Genomic DNA, 13,077 nt, shown 5'->3' with positions numbered 1-13,077 from the left:
TTCTCAAAGTTATATTAGCATTTACTTAGTAGTCTTCGTTTATATGTAAGTAATTCCGTGGGCACAAAACCTGTTTGTCTAAACTGTAGAACATTACTCCCAAGTCATTACTTCTTAACCATGTGCAGAAATATCTATCAGTTCTTCTTCTTGGCTACCTGCTTTCTTCTCTTACATCCTTTATCAGTACTTTAACTATCTCTTTATAGCCCAGAGGAACTTGGAAGAGAATAGCTAATCCAAAACAACTACCCCTGCTAATCTTAAGGGAAGCAAAAGCTGTCTTAAGGAAACTAGACGTAGATGGCGCAGCAAGTTTCAGCCATGTTTTGATGCCTTACAGCTATCTGGATAGCAGTGCCATCCATCCCCAGCATGAGGATGAGGGTTGCAGAAAGAACAGATCAGTTTAGGGAACCCAGACAATTCCCGGGCTATTCCTCAGTCAGAAATCCACAAGCAGGGTTTCATTTGCTATTTGGAGGTACCAAAACTTCCCAATACACCAGACACATGCCTATTAAAGGCTCATACAGTGTCACATTCCAAAGCCATATAGAATGATTTTTGATTTTTTGAACCACTTTCCTTCCACCAGCACAAATAACCAAAATTGATTGTGTTTCCACTTCTTACAGAAGTTCTTTAATTTTGCATTGCACAAAAGATATTCCTTTAAGGCAGCATTTATCTGAAAATCTGGTTTGCAGTGTTGCAAAGAGATCTAAGATTGATAACTCAAATTAACTTAAAAGTTCTGTGGCATCATCAAAAGGCTACAGAAATGGGAAAAGTCATTTGTTTAATTATAACTGTCTCTTCCTTGATCTGTCTTTAACATTGCAAAATGGAAAGTGACACTTGACTAGGGAGGTGAGGAGAATGAAGATTTGCTCTTTGAAGCTTCCTTTAGAAAATACATTCAAAGGATTAGGGTGTGGAGGGGTGAGGAGTGAACATTCAAAGTCCTTCACAATTTTGGCTATTATTCATCATTTTTAAAAATCCAAGTCAGCCAATACTTTGTCTTTTTTCACGAAAATTTCTGTATTTAGTTGGTCTATTAGTTCCCTACTAAGAAGTTTAGAAAAACATTTAATCATGTCTAAATCTGTTAAAAAACTTTCAAGGCAAATGATGAAAACAGTGTAATTAAAGGATCTGTGCATTTTGCACCTCTTGGCGAGTAAAAGGTAAAATTTGAAGCAAGAGAAAGAACCTTAGGGTTTCTTCTTTGGACTGGAGTGATAATCTTGAATGCAAAAAAAAATTATAGAAATGAGCAAATATTGCTTGTGATCTTCATTTATTTCTTCTTTTAAATATATCACTAATATATAAGTAAAAGGCACTTGAAGATAAATAATTTTACTAAATTGAAACTAGATACCATGTGAAAGTTGCCTTATTACAATAGAACCACAGCAAAAAAGACTGAGGCGATTGTTTTTAATATTCATTGTCTCTTTAATTCCAGACTGCTAGTAGGAATTCATTTCAGAGTTTAATAAAGCCTGACATCACCAAAGTGGAGCTTTTAAAAGATGTCCAAAGCAAAAAAGATCGTATCATTCGGTTGATAACTAATGATATTAATCAAGAAGTTTTACAAAAGAAAGCAGAAGAAAGCTTTACTTCTGATGAAGATGAAGTTGTTTTACAAGAGGTTGTAAAAGAAGAATTTCCAGAAGGCCCACCTGAAAATCAAATAAAAGAAGACGTGAAGCCTACTGCCAGCACAGGGGCTTTCCCCAAGCCACTGATGAGGAAGAGCAATCTGAAAAAATTTTTGTCACTCGGAAAATGTTGTCAGCCAAAATCCAGTGTAACTACAATTACTGAAGCATCACCAGCTCAACAGACAGAATCTGAACAGACACAAATAAGAACTGTTTCTAAAGTTGATGTAACTACCTCAAAATTCTCGACTGACACAAACTCTTCCTCTTGGCAGAAAAAGACACAACTGAGCGTAAGTGTGAGAAATTTAACTATCAGTGACTGGGTTTCTATAGAAAGGGTAGAGAGTTTCACAAACTTAGTACAAGTAATATACATTGGGTAGGAAGACAAGGGCATAAACTAGATCTAAGCAGTCTCTCCCACCTCTGACGATATTTACAACAAAAGGGAAATGATTAACAGATGAAGCCATGAGCTTCAATTGAAGAAAAACAGATCATGGAAAGAGTCCTAGGCTAGTTATAAGGACAAGAAAAACAGAAAATGGAAACCAGTTAGGAGAAATACAAGATAATTATTTAAAATGATAGATTGCATTCTTTTTTGTACTCTGAACTATAAATATTCATTGGAAGTTTTGTGCATACAAACTCCATGCCAGTGGGCAGGATCAGAAGATGGGCTTGGAGGGGAGTAAAAAGATTCATGCAAATTCAGCCTATCTGGGTTTGAATTCTGACTTTGCCACTTAGTAGCTATGTGACCTTTGGGCAAGTTACTTAACCATTTTCTTAAAAATTACTTATCCAGCTTGTTGAAACGTAGCAAGTTAGTTGAATATGTTGAATGTTCCGCCTGTAATCAGCCCATAAACTCCACTATCACTTTGACACACAGCTCTTGTCCCTGGTTCTGTATCCTTCTAGTGATGGTCTGGGCCTCACTGACCTCTTGCGTTGGCCCTACCCAAAAAATTGTACCTTACAATGTGTATGGAGATTACATATGATTTAGAATTTCCTGGTAAGACAATTCCCTGGATTATCCATTTGCAGTGATTCCCAATTAACCCAGAAACTGCAATGAACCAGAGAAAACAAAACACAGGGATACAACTCCGGCCAGTTCAGGAGCTCATCAGGTCAACAGCCTTAACACAGACTCTAATCTATTTATTGGGATCTATTTATTTACTGGGAAGCCATGTGAAATTTCAGGACCAAACAAAGTGTGCCTGGTCAGAAATGCTGGCAGTATATGTTACAGTATATTTTATTTGATTTGTTGTAAACTCTCCTTTGCGTTTTACCTGACTTGTACTTTTCCAGGGAATAGAAATGAAATCTAGCACCAAACCGACACATTACTTCATACATAGAATTATGAGTTCATCCTCATATAATGAAGAGGATCTGCCTTCATTTTCTCGGTACAGTCAGTTAAAGCAATACTAGTTGGCTAAGGAAACAGAAATCTGAAATGAAGATTATGCTGATGGAAGAATGGGCCACTCAAGTAAACCTGTGAGGAAGCCAGTGTTTAGCCCTTCAACCTCCCCTCACTCCTTCCCCTAACTCCCCTCTGTGGTTACTTCCTGGGCCTTCCCTTCCCATCTTCTCTCCCATTCCTATTTATCTGGTCTCTACTTCCTTCTCCTGGGACCTACTTTCTAGTATAGTGATCTACAGCATAGTTAGATTAAGTCTTTAACTAATGTGTTAGGTTCTTGAACCCGGGAGACAGGCCCTGAGTCAATAGTCCCCACCCTAATGGCCCACCTAAAGGAGTTCATACTTAGTTCCCATATGTACCTAAATGCTCAACCGGGTGGCACTGTCAGAAGAATCCCAAGAATGGAGGGGGCGGTGTAAGCTGGAACATTCAGGGAAGAATTCTCAAAAGCAGTGGAGTTTGAGTTGGGCCTTAAAAGATGGATAAGATTTAGATAAGACCATCCAGGTTGGAGAAGACTGTAAGAGAAAGGCTGGACTATGCAGTACCTATAGGGACAGGGAGGAACAAAGTACACTGCAGACTTGAAGTCTGATTAATACTTTTTCTAGAATAGCCAAAACGTGTCTAAAATTGTTCTTGTGTTTATAAGAATATTCACAAACTGGGAACAGTAGCACTTTGTATCATGGGAGAAATAAGGCATAGGAGAAAAACCAACCTTGTTCTAACTATATTCTTTTCCACCTAGCACTATGAAATTAAGTTTTCTTTTTGACCTGATGCCATTTTAGGACATCACTCCTGGCCTACCACTGGCCCTATCTCCCGTCACGATTGTTTTAACATAAACAATTAGTAATGCAGGCAAATCTCAATTATTTGTATCATTGCATAAGACAAGGGGGAACATATAAAACCAAATAAAGTCAATGTAGCAATCATTTTTCATTTCATTATTTCACAATAATCATTTTATCATTTTTATTTGAGAACTCAGAGACATACCATTCCAGGTTTGCATCTATATGAATAATGACTTTGACAGATTGTTCTTTAACTAGTATTCCTTTAACAAGTATAAAATACAAAGAAAATGAAATGTTCTTTACCTTTTTTTGGGGGGGTGATGACGAGCGTCCCTCAGATCCAACTGCCAAAATAACAGAAGGTTGGATTGATTTTTTTTTAATTCAAATTAGATAGTATTTAAAAAGAGACTTTGTTCATTGCATTGATGAATTTTCCTGTCAAACCTAAAGTTAATACTGAGCTTTCCGGTAGGTTGATCTACACTGGGGGAGCACTGGGTCAGTTAACTAGTTAACATGAGCCAACTAGTTTGCTTCTTCTTAAACACTAATAATATTTCATTAATAATTTTGGTGGAAAGTATGTGGTGTGACTATAATTATGAGTTTACAATTACCAGGCTCCTGTGGGAAATATCTAGGAAATAAGGGTTTATCACATCTATATGTGGACTACAGCCCATGCTACTAGGATTTAATCATCTCTTTAACAGTGTATGTTTGTATTTAAAGTGATGAAATGGAAAAACCTACAAGCAAGATTACTCTACCCAGCAAGGATCTCATTCAGATTCGACGGAGAAATTAAAACCTTTACAGACAAGCAAAAGCTAAGAGAATTCAGCACCACCAAACCAGCTTTACAACAAATGCTAAAGGAACTTCTCTAGGCAGGAAACACAAGAGAAGGAAAAGACCTACAATAACAAATCCAAAACAATTAACAAAATGGTAAGAGGAACATACATATCAATAATTACCTTAAACGTGAATGGATTAAATGCTCCAACCAAAAGACACAGACTGGCTGAATGGATACAAAAACAAGACCCATATATATGCTGTCTACAAGAGACCCACTTCAGACCTAGGGACACATACAGACTGAAAGTGAGGGGGTGGAAAAAGATATTCCACGCAAATGGAAATCAAAAGAAAGCTGGAGTAGCAATTCTCATATCAGACAAAATAGACTTTAAAATAAAGACTATTACAAGAGGCAAAGAAGGACACTACATAATGATCAAGGGATCAATCCAAGAAGAAGATATAACAATTGGAAATATTTATGCACCCAACATAGGAGTACCTCAATACATAAGGCAAATGCTAACAGCCATAAAAGGGGAAATCAACAGTAACACAATCATAGTAGGGGACTTTAACACCCCATTTTCACCAATGGACAGATCATCCAAAATGAAAATAAATAAGGAAACACAAGCTTTAAATGATACATTAAACAAGATGGACTTAATTGATATTTATAGGACATTCCACCCAAAAACAACAGAATACACTTTCTTCTCAAGTGCTCATGGAACATTCTCCAGGATAGATCATATCTTGGGTCACAAATCAACCCTTGGTAAATTTAAGAAATTTGAAATCGTGTCAAGCATCTTTTCCAACCACAACGCTATGAGACTAGATATCAATTACAGGAAAAAATCTGTAAAAAATACAAATACATGGAGGCTAAACAATACACTACTAAATAACCAAGAAATCACTGAAGAAATCAAAGAGGAAATCAGAAAATACCTAGAAACAAATGACAATGAAAACACGACAACCCAAAACCTATGGGATGCAGCAAAAGCAGTTCTAAGAGGGAAGTTTATAGCAATACAAGCCTACCTCAAGAAACAAGAAACATCTCAAATAAACAACCTAACCTTACACCTAAAGCAATTAGAGAAAGAAGAACAAAAAAACCCAAAGTTAGCAGAAGGAAAGAAATCATAAAGATCTGATCAAAACTCCTGTATTCAAAATGACATAATTGAGAGCTTTATTATAAAATGATAAATATGTTGTACCTGAAGTGCCATCTTTTGAAGAATATAGGCTGGCCAGGGCACTTTCGCATTGATAGAAGGTGATAAACTACATCTCAGAATTGCATCTCAGAATTGAGCAGTGACCAAGGACAGCCTGCAGAGTTCAGTGGCAAGGAGAAAAGATCCCATCTAGGTTTCTAACTAGCATGTTCAATCAAAGAGTAAAATCATTCTTCTGTGCCTTTAGTTTGACAGGGACACCTCCTCCCAACCCCTGCATTCTGCACATTACAGGAACTCACTGGGAAGCAGTTATAAATTCAATTAACATATTTTTGCTCTGATAAGGGCTTTTGGAGGAAGAAATGCAGAAATGGCCACCTTGTGCTAAGATGCTCAAAGTAGTAAAAGCCCCATAGAGGATAATTTATTAGAAATTACAGTGATGCCTGTTTATGAAAACCCACAAAAAAGGGGGGACTTCTGGGCCAACACATGCCCATTATAGCTTATGGTGTATTTTTTACAGATAGGGTTTTATTGGGAATCTAAATCAGTTCATGGTGTGAAGTGTCATTCTATAGCACTTGGCATGCATCACGGCCCATCCACTTTTGCCATAAACACCCCAGGCATGTCTCTCTCTTCAGAGTGACCAGTGCCAACCAGGTGAACTCCACTGTGCTGCCCACAAGCTGATCTAAGCAGCATCAGGGTTTCTTGAAGGAGAGCTGGTCTCACCAACCTGGCTCCATTTTGACATATCTAACTCCTACTTCCAATAAACTGAGAATGCCACACCTACTACTTGATTTCTCTTTTCAGCAGCTTTGCTTTGAAAGGAATATGACTTGTTAGCCAAAGGGTTCATTGTGCCCCTAGGGATGAACTTTGTGTGTGCTGTTATTCTAGCCAGTGCCAATCTGGAACAATATGCAGAATCTATTAGTGACTGCAAACTAGGGGCAGTGTCTCAAAGTGTCATTCAGAGACTGCTTGCGCCAGGATCACCCAGGATGCTTATCTGCAGAATCCTGGCCCTTCTCCAGACCTGCACAGTCAGTATCTCAGGGAAATCGTGTCCAGGCATCTGCATTTTTAACAAGACCCGCAAATTGCAAAAACAAAGCTTCATTTTTCCCCTCCAGATTTTCAGAATGTGGCTTTGCGGTACATGTCTCAATCCTGTAACTAAGTCTTTGTCTTGCTTTTTCAGAGGAGATCTCTCCATTCAAGCCTTTATCTTTCCCTCTGCAGATTTTGGCTTTTTCCTTATTAATTTCTTCATGGTTCTTATTTTGTTTAAACTACCAGCACATTCCAGTACTGCATTATTAATCTGAAAAGCTGAACTATTTTCCCCCTTTCTTGGGGGTGAATTTGCTACCTTAGTTTTAATCAAAGATCCTTGAGGTTCCTAAGGTTATACTGCTAGAGAAGATAAAAACTAGGGAACTGCAAGAGGTATAGGAGAACTTTGTCTTTTACTAGAAATAAGAAGGTATGTGCTTTATTGCCCTGTGTCTTTTCATGACATCCTGTCATGATGCATCAGCAACATAGATAACTGCTCATTTCTGTCCTTACAGATACAACAATCATTTCGTTAACATAAACTATGATATACTTTAAATAAGAGCCCTTTGCATAAAACAAGTGGTGCAGAAAAATGGGTCTAAATGGAGACTCTTATTGGCCACACAAGTCCTTTATAGCTCACACAACAAACAGATCACTTGGGGTTAGTCAACTGAAAATTTACCCAAAGTGAGTGAGAAACGATAGCCTTTTTAAATGCACTGCTGCTTCTGCCTGGATATTTTGAAATGGACACCAGTACTGTTGAGAGTTGAAAGTTACCTTTTCATGTGGAATTAGCTCATCAGGCTTTTTTGGATAGTTATCTGCTACCACGAGGGAGGCAAGGCACTGCTGAGCTGGCTCAAGAAGCATCAGGGTGCAGGGAGTGCAGAGCTGGCCTGCACATCAGAAAGCCTGGGCCCTAGGGCAAATCTGGCCACTTTCTACCCACATGACCTTAGATGAGGCATCTGACCTCACTGAATTTCTCCTGCTTCCTTCCCAGGGCTGTCAGAAGGAGCAAAATACTCTTTGTGAAAGCACTTTAAAAATCAAAAGCTATTATATAAATACTTCTTTCTGAATCCAAAATTATCACTCCCCTAGCCTGACAGCCTCAATTGGAAAGCCTGGTAACTGCCACATTTCTCTTTTGGTTTGTTCACAGACTCTGAAAAGCCCAGTACTTCCAAACAGGGGTCTGAAATGATGAGGAAGGTATCATCAGCTCTCTCCAAAGTGTTTTCAAGATCTAATGCCAATGTTCCCAAATCTTCCTCACCCTAACCCCCTCACCAAGACACAAGCTGAGGCTGCTACACCTGATATCAATTAGCACGTTGACCTTCCTCAAAAAATAAATGGTTTTTGAAGCATGACATTGTGTCCTACACGCCGATTTTTATAAATACCGAAAACAAGAGCAAAGAAAGCAAAAAAGGCAGCTGGAGAAAAGGAAGGTTTAATAAATGCTTTTGATAAGCATTTTGGGATGAAAAGAGAAGCTGTGCCTCACATATAGATGCATCTAACAGGCAGTGTGGGGTTTAAGCTCTGCTCTTGAGGGCCCTGCAGCCTTGCTGGGAAGATGAGACTTAGAAGCAAAAGTGTGACACCAATAAAACAACGTGTCATCACATATTTCGGGTGCCATAGGGGTTCAAAGAAGGGAGTCATCGCTATGAGCTGGAGTGGTAAGTATAAGTTTCCTGAAGAATCTAGAATTGAGGCAATCCTCAAAGGACCAGTAGGATTAGACAGGCCTGGAAAGCACCAGGAAGGCTTTCCCCTCAGGTCACACAGCTGCATACAGTGCTGCCATGCCTGAACGATTTAGTTAGCACTGTCCGATACGACGTTCTACGATGATAGAAATGGTCTATATCTGCTCAGTCTGATATAGGAGGCACTAGCCCCACGTGGCTCTTGTCACTAGTATGATTGAGGAACTCAGTTTTTCATTTTGATTTATTTCAATTTAAATAGCCACATGTGGCTATTGGTTCCCCTATTGGACGGTGCAGGTCTAATTGGTACATGGCCTCAGGGACACCAGCCAATTCTGATTAGGTTGAGGGATTCCCTGGAAGTTCACTTCCAAAGTCTATCCTCAAACACCTAAAGCAGTGTAGAGATCTGACTCCTCGGTGGAGGGGCTTTGAAGCCTCTAGGCATCCTCTTGGTCCCTTTAAGAGACATGAACCACCAATGTGGCCAGAGGGAAGCTCATGGTTTCCAATCATATTTGTGCCCCTGCACTTGCCAAAACTCAACTGATGGAGAAAGGATAGGCCCCATCGAGAACACCAAAGGAATCACAAATAGCAAATCGGAACCTCACCTGCCAGCTGGCCTCAAACACTGCTTGGCTAGAAACTGCTTCCATGGGACAGAAACACATGACGAAGATCACTCACTACTCATTCTCATACCAAGGCTTTATCCAGGAATTTAGGCCAGTGGAAGGTCTCAGATTTATACAAAATGCCCAAGGGAAATATTTCAAGGCAAGTAAATGTCTTTTATGCTGTACCTGTAGTCCATAAATGTTATGTTAACTGAACTTTAGTAAATAGAATGGCAGGCAGTTCTGCCCAAATATCACATATACCCAAATTTGGCTGCCTTCATCTACTCGCTCATTTTGCCCTTACATACTGAAGTTCATCACAGGCAGCAGCATAAGTTTTAAAGTTAGTTTTTAAAGGTCCACAATAATGACCAACACTGATCTTACATATGGCTTTGTTTTTATTAAAAAGTAATACCAATCCAGTTTGGAATTCAAAACTTACAAAAGGTACAGTGCAAAGTAAGGCTCTTTCCCTCTCCTCTCCCAGCTGCTACCTGGTTCTCCTCTCCAGAAGCAATTTCTATTACCAATGGATCGAGTACCCTTCTCAAGATAGTCTATGGATAACAAGTGTATTATCGTATGACTTTAGAAAGAAGTCTAATTGAACATCCTCCCTCAAAAAGGCAGAAAACAGAGAGAGGAAGAGAGAGAGGGAGGTGAGAATGGAAGGTGAGAGAGAATGCGCACATGCTATCTGACAGCTACTATGCCCTGATGTCACTGCTTGGGTCTGTTTCAATGGCTGCATTCGTAGCTTCAAATAGTCAGTCCTCATTTTTTAAAATGCTCTTTTGTCTAATGAACTAAATGTCAAAAGGTGAGCAGCAGAGTGGTAGGAAAGGCACCTACCATAGCTGTTCAAAGCCTGCTGGCCAAAATACATTAAGAATGTATGAGCTTGCAGCTCAATATCAAAAACAAACAACCCAATCCAAAAATGGGCAGAAGACCTAAATAGACATTTCTCCAAAGAAGATATACAGATTGCCAACAAACACATGAAAGAATGCTCAATATCATTAATCATTACAGAAATGCAAATAAAAACTACAATGAGATATCATCTCACAGCGGTCAGAATGGCCATCATCCAAAAATCTACAAACAATAAATGCTGGAGAGGGTGTGGAGAAAAGGGAACCCTCTTGCACTGTTGGTGGGAATGTAAATTCATTCAGCCACTATGGAGAGCAGTATGGAGGTTCCTTAAAAAACTAAAAATAGAACTACCATATGACCCAGCAATCCCACTACTGGGCATATACCCTGAGAAAACCATAATTCAAAGAGTCACGTACCACAGTGTTCTTTGCAGCTCTATTTACAATAGCCAGGACATGGAAGCAACCTAAGTGTCCATCAACAGATGAATGGATAAAGAAGATGTGGCACATATATACAATGGAATATTACTCAGCCATAAAAAGAAACAAAACTGAGTTATTTGTAGTGAGGTGGATGGACCTAGAGTCTGTCATACAGAGTGAAGTAAGTCAGAAAGAGAAAAACAAATACCGTATACTAACCCATATATACGGAATCTAAAAAAAAAAAAATGGTCATGAAGAACCTAGGGGCAAGACGGGAATAAAGACGCAGACCTACTAGAGAATGGACTTGAGGATATGGGGAGGGGGAAGGGTAAGCTGGGACAAAGTGAGAGAGTGGCATGGGACATATATACACTACCAAACGTAAAACAGATAGCTAGTGGGAAGCAGCCGCATAGCACAGAGAGATCAGCTCGGTGCTTTGTGACCACCTAGAGGGGTGGGACAGGGAGGGTGGGAGGGAGGGAGATGCAAGAGGGAAGAGATATGGGAACATATGTATATGTATAACTGATTCACTTTGTTATAAAGCAGAAACTAACACACCATTGTAAAGCAATTATACTCCAATAAAGATGTTAAATAATAATAATAATAAAATAAAATAAACCAAAAAAAAAGAAAATAGGGTAGGAATAAGGCCTACAGAAACAGTGGAAATGGCTGGACAGTGTTAAGTTGTACTGATGCCCTGCAGCAGGGTAGTGAGAAATGGATGAGAGTTAGTAAGTAGCTAAAGGCTAAGTGTGAGAGCCAGAGGGCCTCTGTGGAGCTTCCAAAAAGGTCCTTAGTTCCTGCAGTGGAGGAGTGGACACAGCAGAGCAACAAAGAGGCCATAAGAGTTGCAGAACTCCAGGGAGATTAAATACTCAATATTTAACATGTGGCAAGTCTGCTTTGCTGCAGTCAGGGCCACATGACTTCATGTGGTTGTTAAACCCTGAGGCCCTGAAGCACGGGGTAGGAACATCTGGCCAGACATCCCTGAAAGTGTTGGCTCTGCAGACACCCCCACCCAGCCCTCAGTTTGCAGAGGGAACCACTCTTCCCAAATAAGAGCTAGCATACCCCATGCTGGAAGATGCTACAGCAGCTGCTCCCCCAACCAGGCAATCGGTCCCACCCCCTCCCCCAAGGAGCTGTGTCCAGCCTCTCTCCTGGTTACCAAACTGATAACTAGGATTAAATTCCAGCTTTACCTGGCTGGGGAAGTACCGGGCCTAATAAAGGAGAGAGTATACACCAAAAAGCTGCAAGAATTAACTGGCAGGTACTGACAGGAACCAAGGAAACACTGGGTTTGCCTTTCAAGGGTGCTGTATCAAGAAGGCCAGAAAAGCAAGAATTCAGACTTGGGAGCACTTTCTCAGTATACAGGATTTAACCCCCTCCCTGGCAAGGACTGCTGGGGGTGAGCAGTCTCTACTAAGGTGGCTCTTAGAGGACTGGAGAAAGTGCTGGCCACCACTAAGCAAAGTAGAAACACCTGAGCTGTCCTGGCAAGGGACCAAAGAAGGAATGAAAAGGCTGAGGTGGGGAGGTATGCTGGAGTGGAGAGATTACATGAGGTCAAAAACCTCACCAGAGGGTAGTGTTCCACAGGGGGGCCCAGAAGACATCCCATTCACCGAGGCCATCAGGAACACACTGGTGAAAGGGGCACCAGCATCACTAGGTTCAGAGGTGGCCTCCTCTGCAGGCCAGGGATGGCAGTAAGAGACCATCACAGAGCTGCAGCCCCAGAGTAAGGCACCCAGGTAGAGGTGCTTATCCACCAGAAGCCAGGAGCCACAAATACCAAAATGAACCACACGGTCTGAAGGGCAGCCAAGGGGGCTTTACCCAAAGGGACTCGTGGAGATGGCACGAATGGACCATGGTGTCCCTAGAAGCAATACAGAGAGCCAACAAGGGTATCACTCAAGATCTACAAGCTGAAAAAGACAAGAGTGGAGAAACAGGGGATTGAGGGAGGTTCCTCAGGCAAAGTGTGAAGATTTCTGCATCACATGTTAACACCCATCAGAAAACATCTATCATAGAAGAGGCACTGAACCACCAGGCAGATACAATGACTCAGCCAGGTGCAGGGGCCTTCATCAGTTACCACACAACTGGCATGATGGACACATAAGACGAGTAGCCACAATGGCTGATGGAGGCCCAACAGCAAGGATTCCTGCTTACCAAGGCTCATCTAGCGGGACTCCTCTGACAGGTGTCTTTGGCTCAAGGGCTCACCACTGGTCTTGCTGAAATATTCTTAGAACTCCACAGCAGTGTAAGACTTTTCCTACGCAACTTCCTTCATTCCTTCCCTTTCTTCTCCAAGAAGGTAGACCTACATCATTGTCTGACAG

At 40.6% G+C, this 13,077-nt stretch overlaps 1 protein-coding gene across 1 annotated transcript in view; it reads left to right on the top strand.

The window, feature by feature from the left end:
- LOC133081898 (fibrous sheath-interacting protein 2-like) overlaps window positions 1-8,341 on the top strand; it is a 63,748-nt gene extending 55,407 nt beyond the window's left edge. The window contains 3 exon segments of the mRNA XM_061178216.1: window positions 1,478-1,972; window positions 3,012-3,117; window positions 8,199-8,341. Coding sequence (XP_061034199.1) covers window positions 1,478-1,972; window positions 3,012-3,117; window positions 8,199-8,341 — 744 coding nt within the window.
- The last annotated feature ends 4,736 nt before the right edge of the window (window positions 8,342-13,077 follow it).

The sequence above is a fragment of the Eubalaena glacialis genome, chromosome X (assembly GCF_028564815.1).
Source record: "Eubalaena glacialis isolate mEubGla1 chromosome X, mEubGla1.1.hap2.+ XY, whole genome shotgun sequence".
NCBI classification, from domain to species: Eukaryota; Metazoa; Chordata; class Mammalia; order Artiodactyla; family Balaenidae; genus Eubalaena; species Eubalaena glacialis.
This window is presented reverse-complemented; position numbering and strand designations above follow the sequence as displayed.